The sequence below is a fragment of the Triplophysa rosa genome, unplaced genomic scaffold (genome assembly GCF_024868665.1).
Source record: "Triplophysa rosa unplaced genomic scaffold, Trosa_1v2 scaffold143_ERROPOS1151363, whole genome shotgun sequence".
NCBI classification, from domain to species: domain Eukaryota; kingdom Metazoa; phylum Chordata; class Actinopteri; order Cypriniformes; family Nemacheilidae; genus Triplophysa; species Triplophysa rosa.
The window spans coordinates 42366-59865 of record NW_026634145.1 but is presented as its reverse complement, the minus strand read 5'-3'; the positions used below and the strand labels follow the sequence as shown (position 1 = coordinate 59865).

At 45.1% G+C, this 17500-nt stretch overlaps 3 protein-coding genes across 10 annotated transcripts in view; all 3 read left to right on the top strand.

Annotated features, from left to right (window-relative positions):
- zmp:0000000896 (caspase recruitment domain-containing protein 10) overlaps nucleotides 1-2266 on the top strand; it is a 12138-nt gene extending 9872 nt beyond the window's left edge. The window contains exons 20-24 of the mRNA XM_057326881.1: nucleotides 44-146; nucleotides 231-389; nucleotides 494-600; nucleotides 677-792; nucleotides 1006-2266. Of these exons, the coding sequence (XP_057182864.1) occupies nucleotides 44-146; nucleotides 231-389; nucleotides 494-600; nucleotides 677-792; nucleotides 1006-1216 (696 nt within the window). The 3' untranslated portion in view covers nucleotides 1217-2266. The remainder of the gene's footprint in view (nucleotides 1-43; nucleotides 147-230; nucleotides 390-493; nucleotides 601-676; nucleotides 793-1005) is intronic.
- A 498-nt stretch (nucleotides 2267-2764) lies between these two features.
- On the top strand, nucleotides 2765-13333 carry tnrc6bb.1 (trinucleotide repeat containing adaptor 6Bb.1). 3 transcript variants are annotated; one of them, XM_057326887.1, is made up of 21 exons: nucleotides 2765-2807; nucleotides 3808-3875; nucleotides 4283-4304; nucleotides 4815-5084; nucleotides 5191-6882; nucleotides 6960-7118; nucleotides 7427-7608; nucleotides 7723-7797; nucleotides 7893-8045; nucleotides 8215-8343; nucleotides 8433-8555; nucleotides 8643-8741; nucleotides 8840-9035; nucleotides 9117-9251; nucleotides 9329-9448; nucleotides 9817-9945; nucleotides 10805-10891; nucleotides 11088-11291; nucleotides 11392-11450; nucleotides 11523-11662; nucleotides 11734-13333. In XM_057326887.1, exons 2-21 carry the CDS (start codon nucleotides 3831-3833, stop codon nucleotides 12137-12139), a joined length of 4425 nt encoding a protein of 1474 aa, XP_057182870.1. In that variant the 5' UTR covers nucleotides 2765-2807; nucleotides 3808-3830; the 3' UTR covers nucleotides 12140-13333. The 3 variants fall into 3 exon arrangements, with proteins under 3 accessions (XP_057182870.1, XP_057182869.1, XP_057182871.1); XM_057326886.1 differs by having other exon boundaries at nucleotides 4758-5084; XM_057326888.1 differs by lacking the exon at nucleotides 10805-10891 and having other exon boundaries at nucleotides 4758-5084.
- A 176-nt stretch (nucleotides 13334-13509) lies between these two features.
- LOC130549626 (transmembrane protein 184B-like) overlaps nucleotides 13510-17500 on the top strand; it is a 9553-nt gene continuing 5562 nt past the window's right edge. For 2 of the 6 annotated variants that reach the window (XM_057326892.1, XM_057326895.1), the window contains exons 1-4: nucleotides 13514-13710; nucleotides 15038-15244; nucleotides 15599-15764; nucleotides 16339-16429. In XM_057326892.1, coding sequence (XP_057182875.1) covers nucleotides 15038-15244; nucleotides 15599-15764; nucleotides 16339-16429 — 464 coding nt within the window. In that variant the 5' untranslated portion in view covers nucleotides 13514-13710. Of the gene's footprint in view, nucleotides 13763-15037; nucleotides 15245-15598; nucleotides 15765-16311; nucleotides 16430-17500 lie in introns of all 6 variants that reach the window. The other 4 variants (XM_057326890.1, XM_057326889.1, XM_057326894.1 and 1 more) reach the window with 4 other exon arrangements.

The window sequence follows — 17500 nt, the reverse complement described above, 5'->3', positions numbered from 1 at the left end:
TCTCTCAAACACACCGAGTTGTTTATTGTGTGTCTGTGTGTAGTTCTCTAAGAAAACTCCCGAGCGTGTTCGTCTGATTAAAGCGGTCGCATCAAACTACCGTGCCATTGGCTCGTCCGCTCCCGTGCTCTACACACTCAGTAACCGTAAGCTCCTCCCACTTCTCCCTTTAACCAATCAGACAGATTGTAAGCACATTTGTGCAGTGTGTGTATTTGTGTGTATGTCAGGTCACGAGGAGCAGTTGATTCCCTACAGTCTGGTTCAGATGATTCACGTGTCCAGTAAGCGTCCGGTGATTTTCTCTCCGTCCGTTCTGTCCCGCGCGATCATCGAGAGACTCCTGCAGCCGGCAGAATCCGGTCTGGACTTTGACACCTGTCAACCGGGTATGACCCCGCCCACTGCTTTCATCACACTGCACGAAAGGTAAATGTGTTCATTCATGTTGTGTTGATGAAGGAATGAAAGAAATGCTGAATGTTGTGTGCAGAGCCGCTGGAGGGATGTGTGCGTGAGGATCGAAGCGTGTTCCTCTCAAACTCTTCAGATCAAGCCATGGGAATCAAACTACAGAGTGTTCAAGAGGTTATAAACCAGGTAAACACACACACACACACACACACAATGAGAGACTGAGTGGTGCTGATCCTCATGTGTGTGTTTGTGTGTTCAGGAGAAACACTGTCTGCTCCCGCTGGCCCTGAGCTGTGTAGACAATCTACTGAAGCAAAGCATCTATCCCATCATCATCTACATCAAACCCAAAGACAAGAAAGGCAGAAAGTTCAGGTGTGCATGTGTGAATCGCTGAACCGAATCATGTCTCCACACTCATTTGGATTCACAAGATGATCATTTTCAGCCAATCGTTTCAACTGCAAATGTCATGTGACCAATCACTGTAAAGCTGGAGTTGTGGATCGTGTTAACCAATCAAACATTGAGTTCTTGATATCATTCAGACATGAACTCCGTCTCTTTGTGTGTCCGTCTCTGCTTCAGGAAGCTGTTATCGGGCTGTAGGGAGGAGGAGGTGATGCAGGCGTGTCAGATGGAGGAGCTGCAGTTAGAGACTCTTCCTCTCATGTTCTGTACGCTTGAGCCCAACACCTGGACCAGCACTGAAGATCTTCTGGCTGTCCTCCGCAGCACAATCCTGACCCAGCAGAGGTCTGTGGTGTGGCTGGAGCAGGACCGCATCCAGCAGACCTGAACCTCTTCTTTTAGCTTTCATTACCGGAGGGATGCTTAAAAACAGATTGCTTACTGATTATAGGCGCTTTCATCTTGACAAACGTTACTGCGCATGCGCACTTTTGTGAGCCCATCTGAACTTCCGGTACACATTCACAAACAATCGAGTGCCTGTAGATTACTTCTGAAAACAATCAAAAGAAACCGAGAAGAAGCGTTGCTTGGCTAAACTTGACTCTTCAGTATTTTGAATTTAGACTGCGATACCAATCTCAACCGCTAGGTGTCAGTGTACCATACGGTTTCTTTAAATGCGACCGAACTACAGGACCCATTCAACATTGTTTATTTAAAGGCGGGTGTCCGATTTCTCTTAGCCGTTGTTGATGTTCAAATCACCAAAACAGACACACCCCTACCCCCATCAGTCGCTTTCGTCAGCTCTCGGCTCGACTAATGTCCGTCCTGTGCACTGTGCACCTTACTGCTGATTGGCTACAAGGTTGTTTTGGTACTCGGCCCGACTTGTCTAAACAATGCGTAATTCTGAAATCGGACACCCCGCCCCGCCTTTAATAAAATGAACATAAAACAAAATTCAACAAATCGTTTATTTAATACAATTATTCTACAGTAAAATAATCATACAAATGAATATTAACATGAATTAAATAAAATATAAATAGATATATTAGAGACCAGCCAAACACAAACCGGAAGTTAACTGGGGGTCAGGCGCACGCGCGTCCTATGAAACGGTCTATATGACTGATTTATAATGTGAACCCTGTTCGAATGTTTTATATATCAGACATTTTGTATATCAAGCAAGTGTAGATCTTATATCAGCTGTTTAAGTTACAGTATTGAAGCTGACTTTAGTCTGAGCCTCAGATGTCCTCAAGCACAACTGTACATTTCTTTATCCCTTTGTTTATCCCTTCAGAACACAAAATAAGATATTTTGAAGAATGTTGATAACTAAACTCCATTGACTTCCATTACATGTACACAAAACCACCGAGACATTCCTCAAAATATCTTATTTTGTGTTCTATTGAAGAAAGACTCACATACAGGTTTACAAACCCATGAGGGGAATAAATGATGACAGAATGTTTGTCTGAACTATTCTGGCACATGAAAACATTTCAGTTCATTTTTCTGCTGCGTCACGTGTTAATGACAGATGAAACTGACTGTAATAGCCTTGTTATTGATAACTGTGATTATAAAAACAAATGTGATTCATTTTTGAGTGAAATTATTCCTCAATAAACACTTTGAAATCACATTGACTTTATGGTCATGATTAAGTTTATTATGTAGTATGTTTATTTCTGTGTTTTTTTACATTTCAGAATATCTTCAAAAATATAGTGAAACGTGTCAAACAGTGAGACGTTTTAATCTTCACCAGTAAAAAAACAATGTTCACCGCAATAAATGTGTATTAAAACAACGAAAGTCTAGAGATCTTAGCCGATGTCGCGATACTTCGATGTAACGTGTCGATCGATCTGCGCGTGCGTTCGCTCGCGGCTCCTCGTATGACGCTCGCTGTGACGTCAGTGCGCACTGCGCAGCTGCAGGGCAGGCCGAACTGACGGGTGAGCAAAACAAACCTCAAACATTTACAAACACACACTCGATATTTTACATTTCTCACATCCATAACACAAACATTAACGCGCGTGCACACATGACTGTGATGCGTTCACGTGCAACTGTTTGGTTTGATTGTTTCCTCATCGTATCTATCAGTGCTGAAGTTTTCTTTGAATGTTTTTAGCTGTTTGCTATCGACACAGACTCGTACATAAAATAGATAACAGTTTTATGTACGCTGACCTCACGATTAAATGATTTAAATAACATTATTTCATACGATTCGTGTGTTAATAAACCTTCATGTCTGAGTATTTTTCATGTTTGACTGTAAATGCGCCATCATTAGCATGTTAGCTTGATAAGTTTATGTGGCGAGATGAATAACGCCGCCTGAAGAAATACTGTAGTCTACTTTTGAATCACCACCGCAAGCTGTAGTACATTTCCTAGATATAATCGTGTTTTGAACATAAGTATAGTAAATATTTGAGTGTACTTCTACAGTATTTACTGTTTCTCCAGATACTACAGTATGCTACAACATGTTTTTACATGTGGGATATCAAAAACACAACAATCACGCATTACTTGTTGATGCTATTTAATGCTAATATACCAAGCTATTGAAGTAGCATGTAAATGACATGATACATGCATGTGATATTAATTCTGCTGAACCATAGTATTTCTTTTATTACCACTGTAACAGTGTTCCCTCTCACGTGACTTTACATAATAAAGTTTAGATCATTATTTTCCATTTTAAAATGTTCTCAGTTCTTTCATGTAGCATAAAAACCCAAACAGAAAACACCAGAACCTTTATTGTATATTAGAATAAAACCAAAACCATTCAACATATATTTTGATGTTAATTTGAACCTGATGGGATTATTAAAAGCTAACTTTGTACAAACACGCCGCTCTTGTAAATGTGATCACGGATCATGTGTGTCCAGTATAATCATCATTCACATGAACTGATGTGATGTGTGTCAGAAACAGGACGGGAGCAGCAGTTCATGGAAGACCGTCACTGTAAGACCGAAGACAGCGCTCATCAGGAGGTAAAACCATCACAGTATTCCAGGATGCTGTCTGGACATCAATAAACAAACACATCACGTGGAGATTAATCATTGTGCTTTAAGTGTTGAGCTTCACAAACGCATCTAAAAGATTAAATTGAATTGAATGAATCATTGTAAAAACATATGCTTGTTGACCTTCTCAAATCCACATGTTCGAGACGCACTGCAGATAAACAAACACTCAAGGAAGAGATAACCTGAACATATATACTGTAGAATATTGTCAAATGTTTTTTCTTAATGTTTCACAGTTAAACCCATAGACACACATTCATATCAAACATTAATTTCAGACCAATGTGTGCTTTATAAAGTGAAGTCAGCAGACCTGTGATAGTTTTTTGTAATATTTAATTTGAACTAATATATTGTTTTTTTAACAGGGCACTAAAGACAGTATTAAAGGTTAGTGCTTTACATATACTGTATGTGTTGAGTCACTGAGACATTGTTTTTTAAATCAACAATGAAATAAATGCATCTGTTCACCCAGGTGTCGTTTAAATAGCTAGATGAGTAATGTGTTTTACTGTCCCTTATAACAGTTTTATATTTTATTTATCTTAAAATAAACCCTTTTTTCAACAGTCATCGTATGCAAAATCTTCCAGAAATATACGTTTGATGTTTTGTGGAAAGTCAGTTAAATGCACAGTAAGACATTCACATCTCATAGGTAGCGCTGCAGAAATCACTGAAAGAATGTTTAAATGTCAAATAATGAATCATTCTTGGTCAATTTGAGGCAGTCCTGGTAAATACAAGTATCAGATAAAAAAAAAACCTAGTAGCGACTCTAAACATGTGAATGGATCTTGATGTCCTGTGTCGACGTTTCTCGTTTCTTCTTTAAATTAGGATCTTTATCTGCCTCATCTCTCACCTGTACTTCATCACGGTCTGATTTTACCCAAGCACTCTCCCCCTGTCCTGCTGTCGGGGGTTCATCTGACCCCCCCGAGGGAGGGAACAATGCAAAGTGGACCACTGTGGCCAACGGACAGCCCCCCTCCGCGGTGTCCCAGCGCTACATGCCCCGTGAGGTTCCCCCGCGCTTCCGCAACCAGCAGGAACCAAAAGTGCTACTGAAGAGGGGTCAGCCGCCACTGTCCTGCATGCTGCTGGGGGGTGGACCGGGAGGGGACGTCACGCCCTCTCCTAATGCAAGCACAGCTGACGCCTCGGGTGAGTCTGTGGAGTGAATCATGAAGAATGTCGAATAAATGTTGAGTGTCCCGTACGTGTGTTTGTGTTCTTCTTGATTCCTGATGTAGCGTTGGATCTCTTTCAGATGCTACTGTTTCTCTGCACTCATCATCTGACGCCTCCGTCACTCCAATTTATGCAAATCACTCATGGGGGATAGGCTCAGGGGGCCAATCTTCCGCTCAGGGAATGGAGAAGATTGTAGTGGACGGCGCTGATTCAGAGAAATGGCCGAGTGTGGAGGGTTCTGCAGCACAGGTCTACAGTTCCTCCTGGAATAGAGACCAGAGAGCGACTGCTGGACCAAGAATGGATGGGTCCTCTTCTCTCTGTGAATATTCAGACACCAGTGCAGTAGAGGGTTTATCCTCACCGGCTCAGAATAAAGAAACGGATCAGTCCGTTGATTCCAAGGCGCCATCTTCTGCTGGAGATGAAGACGGTCCTCGAGGCCTGAACCCTTCATCCTGGACTGCCGACCCTGACGGAGGACCCTTACCCATCACTGCCTCTGAGGAACCTCCTCCCACACCCTTGAGTCAGGCTGGTGCACCGTACCAGACGCTCGGCAACAAAGAGTGGGCGGAGCTTAAAGCTGGACCAAATGATGACAGAAAAGAGGGTGGAGTCACCCGTGCAGAACCTGCAGGAGAGAAGGACGGAGGTTCAGGGGGTCGAGAGATGAGGGGTTCAAATGAACACACGTCTACAGGATGGACGTCAGACTCAGTTGGGGTGTCAGGAGAGGACGTGAGAGACGGCTCGAGGGCGAGCGCAGCTCGTTTACAAGACTCTGTGCTCGCAAACGATTCGGTGAAATCAAGAGATGACAATCAGAGGAGTGTTCGTGATTGGGATGGTGTGGAGGGAGAATCAGCCCGCAGTGATGATGGAACACGCATCCAGACTGATCGCGCTGAAGAGACCCTGCAGACGATGATCAGTCGCAGTAACCTCGACCCCAGGGTCCTCTGTAACACAGGATGGGGTAAGACCCAGATCAAACAGACCGTGGCATGGAATCTGGAGCTAGACAGTGAGAACGTGTGTAAGGAGGGATGGAAGAGTCCAGGTGATGCTCCTCTTCCCAGATCTAAACTCCAGAAGCAGGAAGGACCGGAGGTCTGTCAGGGTCAGGGTTGGAGAGATGACGAGTGGATTGAGAAGACGGCAGTGAAAAGGGATGGTTGGGGCACGCGTGGAGAAGTTAGGACTGGTGGGTGGGGGGAAGCTCAGGACGATGACAGTTCGTGCAAGAGAGAACGCGTGGGGTGGGATCAGAGCAGCAGACGTGAGCGGGGACAGACCACACCTCTGCCTGAACCTAAAGGAGACTGTAAGGATCAGGCTGAGGGTTTATGGGGCAGCTCTGAAGAGACGGGTGGATGGAGAGGTGAGAAACAGCTTCCGTCACAGATACCAAACAAACAAACAACACTTAAAACACAAATCCAACAGCAGCCGCAACCACAGATGGCGGGACCTCCAAAGACCTCACAGGACAGAGGTCATCCAGAGAGTCAGAACAAAGGGTCCGGATGGACGTCTGGGCCCATCCCTCAGATACCTTCAGCTACCGAGTCCAGCGGCTGGGACGAACCCTCGCCTCAGTCCGTCAGCAGGAAGATGGAGATCGACGACGGCACATCTGCATGGGGCGATCCTTCACGTTACAGCAGAAACAACGTCAATCTGTGGGATAAGAATGGCTCAAAGACCCAACAGCAGAGTTGTCAGTCATCCGGACGCCAAGCGGCAGCGCCGTCTAAGAACCCTGGTAAGATGATAACAATCCATGACGTATTCTGAGGTCTTATCTTACGAAGCTGCTTATTAACGTTTGTTCGCTTCTAGCTCCTTCAACATGGGGACACAGCGGTGGTCCCTCAGATGAGTCTGTGGACGGTGGCACAGGTGCGTGGGGGAAATCATTGGATGCCGCATCTAACTGGGAGGAGTCAGAGGAGACAGGAGGAGGATGGGGAACGTCACGGTCTCATGCGAACAAGTCTGGTAAGATCCTGTCCAGAGACACACGCTCACATTCTCCTTGCAGGATCTTGGTTTTTTATCAAGTATTAAAACGAAAGAACTCTTATGAATACTATTTACTTTTCACTGTATATCATTTTTATTTTTACAGTGTTTTTAGTATAGTTATTGTATGTAATTACCTTTGCTGGTGAAGTTTGATTGTGTCATGAATACGTTTGACATAAATGGCCTTAAAAAGAAAGAAAGAAATAGATACACATGCTCGGTCACATCATAGCCTTCCTTTAAAATGTGTCATTGAGTCGGTCTAATCTTTTACTCTTTAGGTTCAAAGTCTATGCAAGAGAGTTGGGGTGATGAAGGATCAGTCACATCGCGTCACTCCAGCTGGGAGGAGGAGGATGGTGGCACCGGTGTGTGGGGTAACAGGGGACCTCAAAGCAGCATGTCCTCGTATAACTCTGGGAGCTGGGGGCAGAGTCACGGCGGCAGACGACATAACACACAGGTATGATGTCTAAAAACATTATTGACTCCAAATTAGCTCTACAAAATGAACACGGTATCTGTTCAACTGTGCAGCTCTAACTGATGTTTACTCGGGTCTGTGGTTTGTTTACAGAGTCCTCTTAAAGGTAACAGTGGTGATTCATGGTCTACTCCCGTGACTCGACAGTTCTCAAACATGAACATCATGGTAAGATTGTCTTTCTACAACGCTCGTTCCACTAAACAAAGGTTCTGTCTCTCCGCTGATCAAAGTCACGTCTGATTGCGTTTCGTCATTGTTAGGATGAAGACTCCAGCAGCGTGAGTCAGGACAGACACGACAGGAGAGGAATGAATGATGGAGAAATGCGGCGAGGAGGCAGAGCTGGAGCATCGTTCCGCTCGCAGAACTCCAAAGACATCACACCTGGAGAGAGTGGACCGTACATGGACAGGGTACCAGGATGAGCCCAGCCCGATTATTTATTATTATTATTGAGAAACTGAGCATAAAAATGACAGGATATATCGTCCCAGCCCGAATCTCTGTCACATACATTTGTAATAAACTCTTATTTTCTCTGAGACCTGATTGTGCTAGTGTAAGTTGTTTGTTGTTTTGTAGGTTGGGGGTCACGCTGTGTTTGGCAGTGGTGGGATTTCTCAGTTGAGGGGGGTGCATCAGACTGGTGTTCACCCCTTCAGTCGTTCTCCTGTCATACGAGCACCAGTGCCTCAGTTTCTTCCTCCTCCGGTGTGTTTGTGTGTCTGATGTTCATTCATGTTGTTGGATTAGCTCACAGTGTGTTCTGATTCCTCTTCCTCTTGTGTGTCGTGCTGCAGGTCGCTGGGCCGATGCTAAAGCCAATGGCGCCCCCTGGTGGTGGTATGTTCCCTCCCCAGCTCTCTCCTCAGCACATGGCCATGCTCGGTGGTGTTCATCCACACATGCAGCAGTTTCAACTAGTACGTGTGAATAGAAATGAATTTCATATCCTTCCTGAATGTTCACAGGCTGTTGTCTTAATACTTGTGCGTCTCTTTCTCTCTCAGGCTTGTCAACTTCTTCTTCAACAACAGCAGCAACAGCAACAGTTTCTGAATCAGAGGAAGTTTCCTGCTCCTCCAAGACAGCAGCCTGACGCGCAGCAGGTACAACACACACAACAACGCTTACACCGCAGCGCAGCGCCCTCTAGAGCATCACCGGAATAACACATTCATCACGTGTGTTGTTTGTTTGTCTGTAGTTGGCACGTATAATGGCTATTCTCCAGCAGCAGGGGGTGGGAGGAGGAAAACTCCCATCATCCCCCATGGGAGGACCTGTGCCCAAACACCCAGAAACCCCGCCCCTCCATCACCTGAACAAACCGCTGGACACACCCCTGCACGCTGTGATGGGAGGATCTGACCTGCACAACAAACCATCTGCCGCTTACACAGGTCAGGAAAATTCTACTCTGATGAGCTCCATCATCTTCTCTACACACCAATAGAAATGCTTTTTAAATGAACATTTCTCAGGTTTTGCTGGCGGCTCTGATCTGGACTCTCTGATTGGTGGACTGAAGGATGGAGGAGGGGCTCAGTCTCGTTTTAAATGGATGATGGATGGAAACAGTATGACGCCTTCACCACCGGAGGTCACACTTCACAACGGTGAGCGTCACACACGTGTGTGCGATTGAACACCGAATGAGTTGTGTGCTGTTTAACAGATGAGTGTCTTCATTCAGGTCCAGTGAAGCTGGGCGGTGGATCCTCGTACCCTCAGTATGATGTGTTGGGTGGCAGCTGGCACAGATCAGCGGCTGGTAAAGTGGACACGTCACCGGTCAACACCACCTGGCCTCCAGGTAGATCAGTTATTTCTTGAGCTCAAGGAATGATTTAATGCAGTTTTTCATGAGTGAATCAGGATTCTTATAAAACGACTCAAATCAGATGGGAAGTCTCAAAGGAATCATCGTCAGTCAGGATGTGACATTTAGTATAAAGTTCACCATTGATTCTGTATTTTGCAGCGATCTGTTTTCCTCATAAACTGTAATATTTGTGGTGAATCTTTTGAATTCAATCTGCTGAATGAACAATGTGGAATGTGTGGAAGTGAATCTGTGTTGATCAAACGTCTTCAGTGTTGTATTTCTCATTCTAAGAGCATCAAGCAGACATGTCACACAGCTGTAGTGTTTGAGTCTTATATAAATGTGCCGTTCCACAGAGTTTCAGCCGGGCGTCCCGTGGAAGGGTGTTCAGAGTCCTGAGCCCAGTCCCTACATGACATCAGCAGGAATGATGGGACCATCTGTGCTCAGTGATCCAGAACATCAGCTCCTGCAAGATAACACGGGTACACACACACACAAACATAGACACAAACATGCACACACTCATACACGCACAAACACGCAGACACACACAAACACAGACACACATGATCACACACACACGCAGACACACAGACACACACACACACAAACACAGACACACATGATCACACACACACACAGACACACACACACACAAACACAGACACACATGATCACACACACACGCAGACACACAGACATGCACGCACACACAGACACACGCGCACACACAGACATGCAGACACACGCATAAGCAAACACAGACACACATGATCACACACACAAACACAGACACACATGATCACACAGACACACGCAGACACACACACACGCACGCACGCACACACAGACACACACACACACAAACACAGACACACATGATCACACAGACACACACACACACAAACACAGACACACATGATCACACAGACACACACACACGCACGCACGCACACACAGACACACAAACACAGACACACATGATCACACACACACGCAGACACACAGACATGCACGCACACACACACACACGCGCACACACAGACATGCAGACACACGCATAAGCAAACACAGACACACATGATCACACACACAAACACAGACACACATGATCACACACACGCACAGACACGCACACAAACATGCAGACACACACATAAGCAAACACGCAGACACACGCACGAGCAAACACAGACACACATGCACACACAAGCAGACAGACACACACAAACACAGACATACATGATCACGCAGACACACACACACACACACACACACACAAACACGTTCTGTTCTTTCTGCTGATGGACTGTGAGAGAATAAACGTGTGTGTTGTTTCAGGGTCAAACTCTCTGAACACCCGTTTGCCTTCACCTGGTGCCTGGCCGTACAGTACCTCAGACCCGTCACACACTGCACACACATCAGGTAACTCACACACACACACACACACACACGTCACTAAAGACATAGTCTCATAGACTCACTGATTTCAGACCAGCTGAATGATATATTCCACCCTTGAAAGCAGTAAATCATCATGTGCCGTGAGGAACATCATCAGACATTGAACTCTCACAGGTGTGTGTTTTGTGTTTGATGTGTTGTGTTGTCATGTTTGCAGTTAAATCCTCAGAGCTCAAGTCTAGTTGGCCTCCTGAGCCCATTGGACACAGCAAATCATGGAGGACCAATCGGAACACTTCTCACCAGCCCCGCCCCCCTCCGGGTCTCTCCAATCAGAAGCAGTCGTGGTCAGGGGAGGGGCCACAGATGCCCAGGGGGTGGGGCGGAGAGACGGGCAGTCAGGAGTCGCCCTTTAAACCCGGTAAAAACCACAAGTGCTGTCTGCACATCAACAGAAACATGTGTGTGTGTGTGTCTCATACTGTGTGTGAGTGTGTGTGTGTGTGTGTGTGTGTGTTCAGAGTGGAGCGATGGCGGAGCAGGGAAATCCTGGCTGTTACTGCGCAACCTCACGCCACAGGTACACACACAAACGCAAGTGTACACGGGTGTGATCAAACAAACAGAGGTTTTGATGAAATCATGTTTGCAGATTGACGGCTCGACGCTGAAGACGATCTGTCTACAACACGGCCCCCTGCTGACCTTTCACCTCGGCCTGACACCAGGCACTGCTCTGATTCGCTACAGCAGCCCTCACGAAGCCGCCAACGCTCAGAGCGCCCTGCACATGTAAGCCCCGCCCACTAATGTTCTGTTACGATCTTATTACGAAGATCAATAGAAATCATTGTTTTGTTCAGGTGCGTTCTGGGAAACACCACCATCCTGGCCGAGTTCATGAGCGACGATGACGTCATCCGCTACTTCACACATTCCCAGACCACCGGGGTCACGGGGTCACCCGAGGGCTCGTCCGGCTCTGACCCCGCATCACGAGAGGGTGTAGGGGGCGATGAAGAGGCGGCGGTCAGGATGACGAGCGCCGGCTGGCAGGGGTTGGACGTGTCGGGCGGCTCTGGGCCTGAAGGACTCGCCCTCCTCAGCCAATGGAGTAACAGTTCACAGGAGGGGGCGGGGAAAGGCTTCTGGGGGGGCGTGGCTCCCGGCTACCACAGCAGCAGTCTGTGGGGCACTTCTCAGATGGAGGACGGCCCAGCTGCGCTGTTGCCAGGCAACCTGCTGGGAGGCGGGGCGGACAGTTTGTGATTGACATTGATTGTTAAGACAGTGGTACAGTTACAGCTGCGGTGGTTTTCTCCAGAACATGTCTTATTTCATTTCCATTTTTATAGATTATCAGAAGGTGTTATTTAAAGAGCAGGGCAGAGTTTTGGTGTTGTTTTTGGCTCTTGTGTGTGGTGCAGAAATGACACGCCGCAGCTTTAAGACTCTGATCAAACACTCACATTTCCACACAAACACTGGCCGTATGTCTCGTGCTTACACACATTCTCATCGCCAGACTTAAGCTATCTTGTGTTTAAATGCAGGGACTGTTCCTCCTGAAGGCCTTTCTGTCACCCTCCGCTTCACTCCATCATCTGACACACACTCATCACCTCATTCACACCTGCCTTATACTTCACCTCAGAATCTAAAGTCTTACACCGTACACAAACACTGTCACATCCTGACATCATGTGTGTTTACACATCGTTCTTCAGTGGAACACCAGAGAAGATATTCTGAGAAATGTCTCCGTGGTTTTGTGTTCATAACATGGACGTCGATGGAGTTCAGTGTTGTTCTTCAAAATATCTTCTTTAGTGTTGTGCAGAAGAAAGCCTCACACAGTTTGAGGTGACATGAGGTGGATAAATGATGAACGGTCAGATCTTAATTGTGTAATGCAGCATCTCTCATTCGTTCAGCCCCTGTGGATCTGTTGTGCGCCGTGTACAGACCGCTCACTGTTTCTTTATCTGTCCGACACGTTTGCTCTCACATTTATTTCATTTCAATATTTAAATGATGTTTTTTGGTAAAGCATATAGAAGTTCTCTTTAAAGACGCGTGTGTGTGTGCACTTTACTGTTTCTGATGTATATTTGTGTGTGTGCTGTTGTTTATATTGTGCACTACACACTGCTGGTTGTGTTTGGCATTAGCGGGTTTCTCATGTAGCCTTTTGTATTGGCTGAACGGCAATAATGATTCGACGAGCATTTCTAAGACACAAACATGTGACGGCGTTTCTGCCAAAACTTATCCGCCTGTCCAGAGTTTACATACAACTGAAAGACATATGACGTGTGTGTGTGTGTTTATGTTTCTCTATTGTTGTTTTTGTTTTGAATTCAGACTTTAACACTCCTTTCAGTGTTTCATTCTTTCAGATTTTACAAAGTGAAGAGCTTTAAAGAATATGAGGCTGTTATAAAGATTGAAGTATTTCATCTCTGACTGACTGCTGTTTTCTGTTCTGGGGTTTATTAACTGTAAACAATCTCTCTCTCTCTCTCTCTCTCTTTAACTCTCTCTCTCTCTCTCTCTCTCTCTCTCTCTCTCTCTCTCTCTCTCTCTCTCTCTCTCTAACTCTCTCTCTCTCTCTCTCTCTCTCTCTCTGTCTCTCTGTCTCTCTCTCTCTCATTCTACCTGTCTATTAATAACTGGTAAATGTTGTATAATGTTGATATTAAACACGGTACGTTGTGAGGGGCTGGATGACGTCACTGCGAGGGCGAGTTCTCCAGCACGCGCAGGCATCAGTCGCGGCGGTAAGCTCGCGCTGAATGGAATCACCGGACAGATGCCGATAACCGAACACGACTGATACCGTGAGTGTGTCGCTGTGGGTTTATATCATCTCTGTGAGATTATCAGTTTACGGTGGGTTGATTGTGAGTGATTAGTGTTGATGTGTGTGTGTCGTGTATCATCACCTCAGATCTGTGCTCGCGCTTTTATCCGCACTGATACTCGCTTTACAAAAACACACAAACAACATGTATGACCCTTAGCGTGATAACGATGATGATATACATTTAATAACGTATACATATAACGTTATATACTCGTGCTCGTGAGTCAGATGAGAGAAAATGCGGCCTTACATTTGATCTAACGCTCCCTTACATCTTTATTCAGTCTGATTCATGTCTCATATTAGATTGAAGGAATATAAAGCAACATTTACAGATTAATCTGTTGGGAAAGTACTTTAGATAATCGAGTAAGTAGTTAATACATACGATCATTATTCAATATCATGTTGTTGTCATTTTCTATCATTTCTTTACTATAGTAGTAACGTTACATAGTGTCGTGATTATAATATTGTGTGTTTAGTTAAAGATGGTTGTCGTGTTATGTGAATAACAAACAAACAAACAAACATCTATCTGTGCTTTAGTTATCAGAGCAGATTTATGACAAGTAAACTCTCTCCCTCCTCTGACAGAATCTGTTATAGATATTATTATAGAAGAATGATATTGTGATTATGATCATTAGTTGTGTTGTGTGGTCAGTCCTGTGATGTGATGTGATGCTGTCCAGACAGATGCGGTTGACATGGCAACAGAATCTCATCCTGCACTTCCTGTTAGATTGAGAATGAATCAGACTGAACACACAGGAACTGATGACGTCATCAGTACAAGGATGAAGACGTTTGTTTCGTGTGACTGTTCTTGATAAGTGTGTGTGTGGTGTTGTGTATTTGCTTTGTGTGTGTCATGTCACATGTGTGTATAATTTACACCGGTATGTTGTTGTATGTAAGAGAACTGCAGTGATTTGCATGAATGAAGTGTTTTATTATTGTGTAATTCCTGACAAACTTCATGTTAAAAGTAAAAAAAATCTTTCAAACAACTACTGTATATATAAGAAAAATGATTTTGTTTGTAAATCTGTTGAAAAGTGATGTGTTTAACAGTTTTAATGCATTATTTCCACTCATGCCCTGACTTTTCTCTTCATAATAACAACACGTCAATAAATGATATTTTTATATCCTGGAAAAGAAGGATGACGGACGTGACGTCACTGCCACACTTTAAGTGTTTTATACGTATATCTAAATGTAACTTGCTGTGTTCGTTGAAGGGTTTCTCCAGAAAGCGAGTGTGATCAGCTGGTGTGGTTGTCTGTGGTCTGCAGATGGAGTCTCAGCGGTGGAGGAGAGATGTGTCACAACATTCAGGGAAGAACTCTCTCCTCACCCCCGGAGTCATTACGGTGGCCCCTGACCTCAACAGATCCACTCCAGTGGTCGCCCTGGAGACGCCCATCTTCCTCATGACACCCGCCGCTCAAACCATCTCTGGATTCTTCACCTGGACGGCTCTACTGCTCACCTGTCAGCAGGTATCACATGTTACTGACGACAGGTTTGAAATGTGATGTCAGCAGGGTCGAGTGTCTGTGTAAACACCAGATGTGTGTGTGTGTGTCTGTTAACATTTAATATAAAGTGAATTAAAGAACTATATCAAACTGAGCAAACATGGTTAAATACGCGTTTAAAGGTTGAGTCAGTAATGTCGCTGTGACAACAGGTGCCGTGACATCAGAGCAGATGTGGTTGCATAGCAACAGTATTTAGCCTGCAGTGTATCAAAAACGTTCTGCTGATGAAAGAAAGGCATGCTTGAGAAATGCCACACACATCAATAATAAACGAGCATTAATGTTCTCTCTCTGCGTGTGTGTGTGTGTCAGATCTACATGCACTTGAGGTATTATAAGTCTCCCAATGAGCAGCGACACATCGTCAGGATTCTCTTCTTTGTGCCCATCTACGCCTTTGACTCGTGGCTCAGTCTGCTGTTCTTCACTAATGAAGAGTATTATGTTTACTTTGACACGGTCCGGGACTGCTATGAAGGTAAACACACATCCCCTAACAAACATAAAGCAATTCACTTATTCACTGTCCAATCAGAAGAGCTGTGGGTGTGGATGAATCTCATGTTAAAGAGCTAAATATTTGGACATATGTAACTGATTCATTGATTTTAGCAGCTCATGTTTTGTCAGAAGCTTGTGAATATCACACTTGTCATTTTATGATGTGGTCATGCATTTAGCAGATTTTACAAAACTCTAATATTCAACCCACATGTATGTGATTGTTCATTTCTCTCTCTGTGTGTGTGTGTTCATGTTTGTATATCCCGGTGGGGACCTAAACCTGAATACACACCAACACATGGGGACTCGTGTCACTGTGGGGACCAAAATTGAGGTCCTCATGGGCACAAAAGCTAATAAATTGTACAGAACAATATTTTTTACAAATCTAAAAATGCAAAAAGTGTTCTATGATATTTAGGTTTAGGGATAGGGTTAGGGATAGGGGATAGAATATACAGTTTGTACAGTATAAAAACATTACGCCTATGGACTGTCCCCACGGGGATAGTCAACCAAAGCTGTGTGTGTGTGTGTGTTTTCTGCAGCGTTTGTCATCTATAACTTCTTGAGTTTGTGTTATGAGTATCTGGGAGGAGAAAGTGCCATCATGGCAGAGATCAGAGGAAAACCCATCCAGTGAGTTCAGTGTTCTCTCTCTCTCTCTCTCTCTCTCTCTCTCTCTCTCTCTCTTCTCCTCTCTCTCTCTCTCTCTCTCTCTCTCTCTCTCTCTCTCTCTCTCTCTCTCTCTCTCTCTCTCTCTCTCTCTCTCTCTCTCTCTCTCTCTCTCTTCTCTCTCTCTCTCTCTCTCTCTCTTCTCTCTCTCTCTCCTCTGTCTCTCTCTCTCTCTCTCTCTCTCTCCCTCTCTCTCTCTCTCTCTCTCCTCTCTCTCTCTCTCTCTGCTCTCTCTCTCTCTCTCTCTCTCTCTCTCTCTCTCTCTCTCTCTCTCTCTCTCTCTCTCTCTGTCTCTCTCTCTCTCTCTCTCTCTCTCTCTCTCTCTCTCTCTCTCTCTCTCTCTTCTCTCTCTCTCTCTCTCTCTCTCTCTCTCTCTCTCGTCTCTCTCTCTCTCTCTCTCTCTCTCTCTCTCTCTCTCTCTCTCTCTCTCTCTCTCTCTCCTCTCTCTCTCTCTCTCTCTCTCTCTCTCTCTCTCTCTCTCTCTCTCTCTCTCTCTCTCTCTCTCTCTCTCTCTCTCTCTCTCTCTCTCTCTCTCTCTCTCTCTCTCTCTCTCTCTCTCTCTCTCTCTCTGTCTCTCTCTCTCTCTCTCTCTCTCTCTCTCTCTCTCTCTCTCCTCTCTCTCTCTCTCTCTCTCTCTCTCTCTCTCTCTCTCTCTCTCTCTCTCTCTCTCTCTCTCTCCTCTGCTCCTTTCCTGTCTCTCTCCTTCTTTCTCTCTCTCTCTCTCTCTCTCTCTCTCTCTCTCTCTCTCTCTCTCTCCATCCATCCATCCATCTCTCTTTCTCACTCTCTCTCTCTCTCTATCCATCCACCCTTCTCACTCACTCTCTTTCTCCATCTATCCATCCATCCTTCTTTCTCTCTCTCTCTCTCTCTCTCTCTCTCTCTCTGTCTCCATCCATCCTTCTCTCTCTCTCTCTCTCTCTCCAACCATCCATCCATCTCTCTTTCTCGCTCTCTCTCTCTCTCTATCCATCCATCCTCCTCACTCTCTTTCTCCATCTATCCATCCTTCTTTCTCTCTGTCTCTCTCTCTCT

Excerpts from the sequence above, each read along its gene's own strand:
- tnrc6bb.1 (XM_057326886.1), top strand. The coding sequence starts at position 3,831 with ATGGAAGACCGTCACTGTAAGACCGAAGACAGCGCTCATCAGGAG. Across the intron at positions 7,798-7,892 it reads TCTCAAACATGAACATCATG|GATGAAGACTCCAGCAGCGT; the intron begins GTAAGATTGTCT and ends CGTCATTGTTAG. Across the intron at positions 11,292-11,391 it reads GGAGTCGCCCTTTAAACCCG|AGTGGAGCGATGGCGGAGCA; the intron begins GTAAAAACCACA and ends GTGTGTGTTCAG.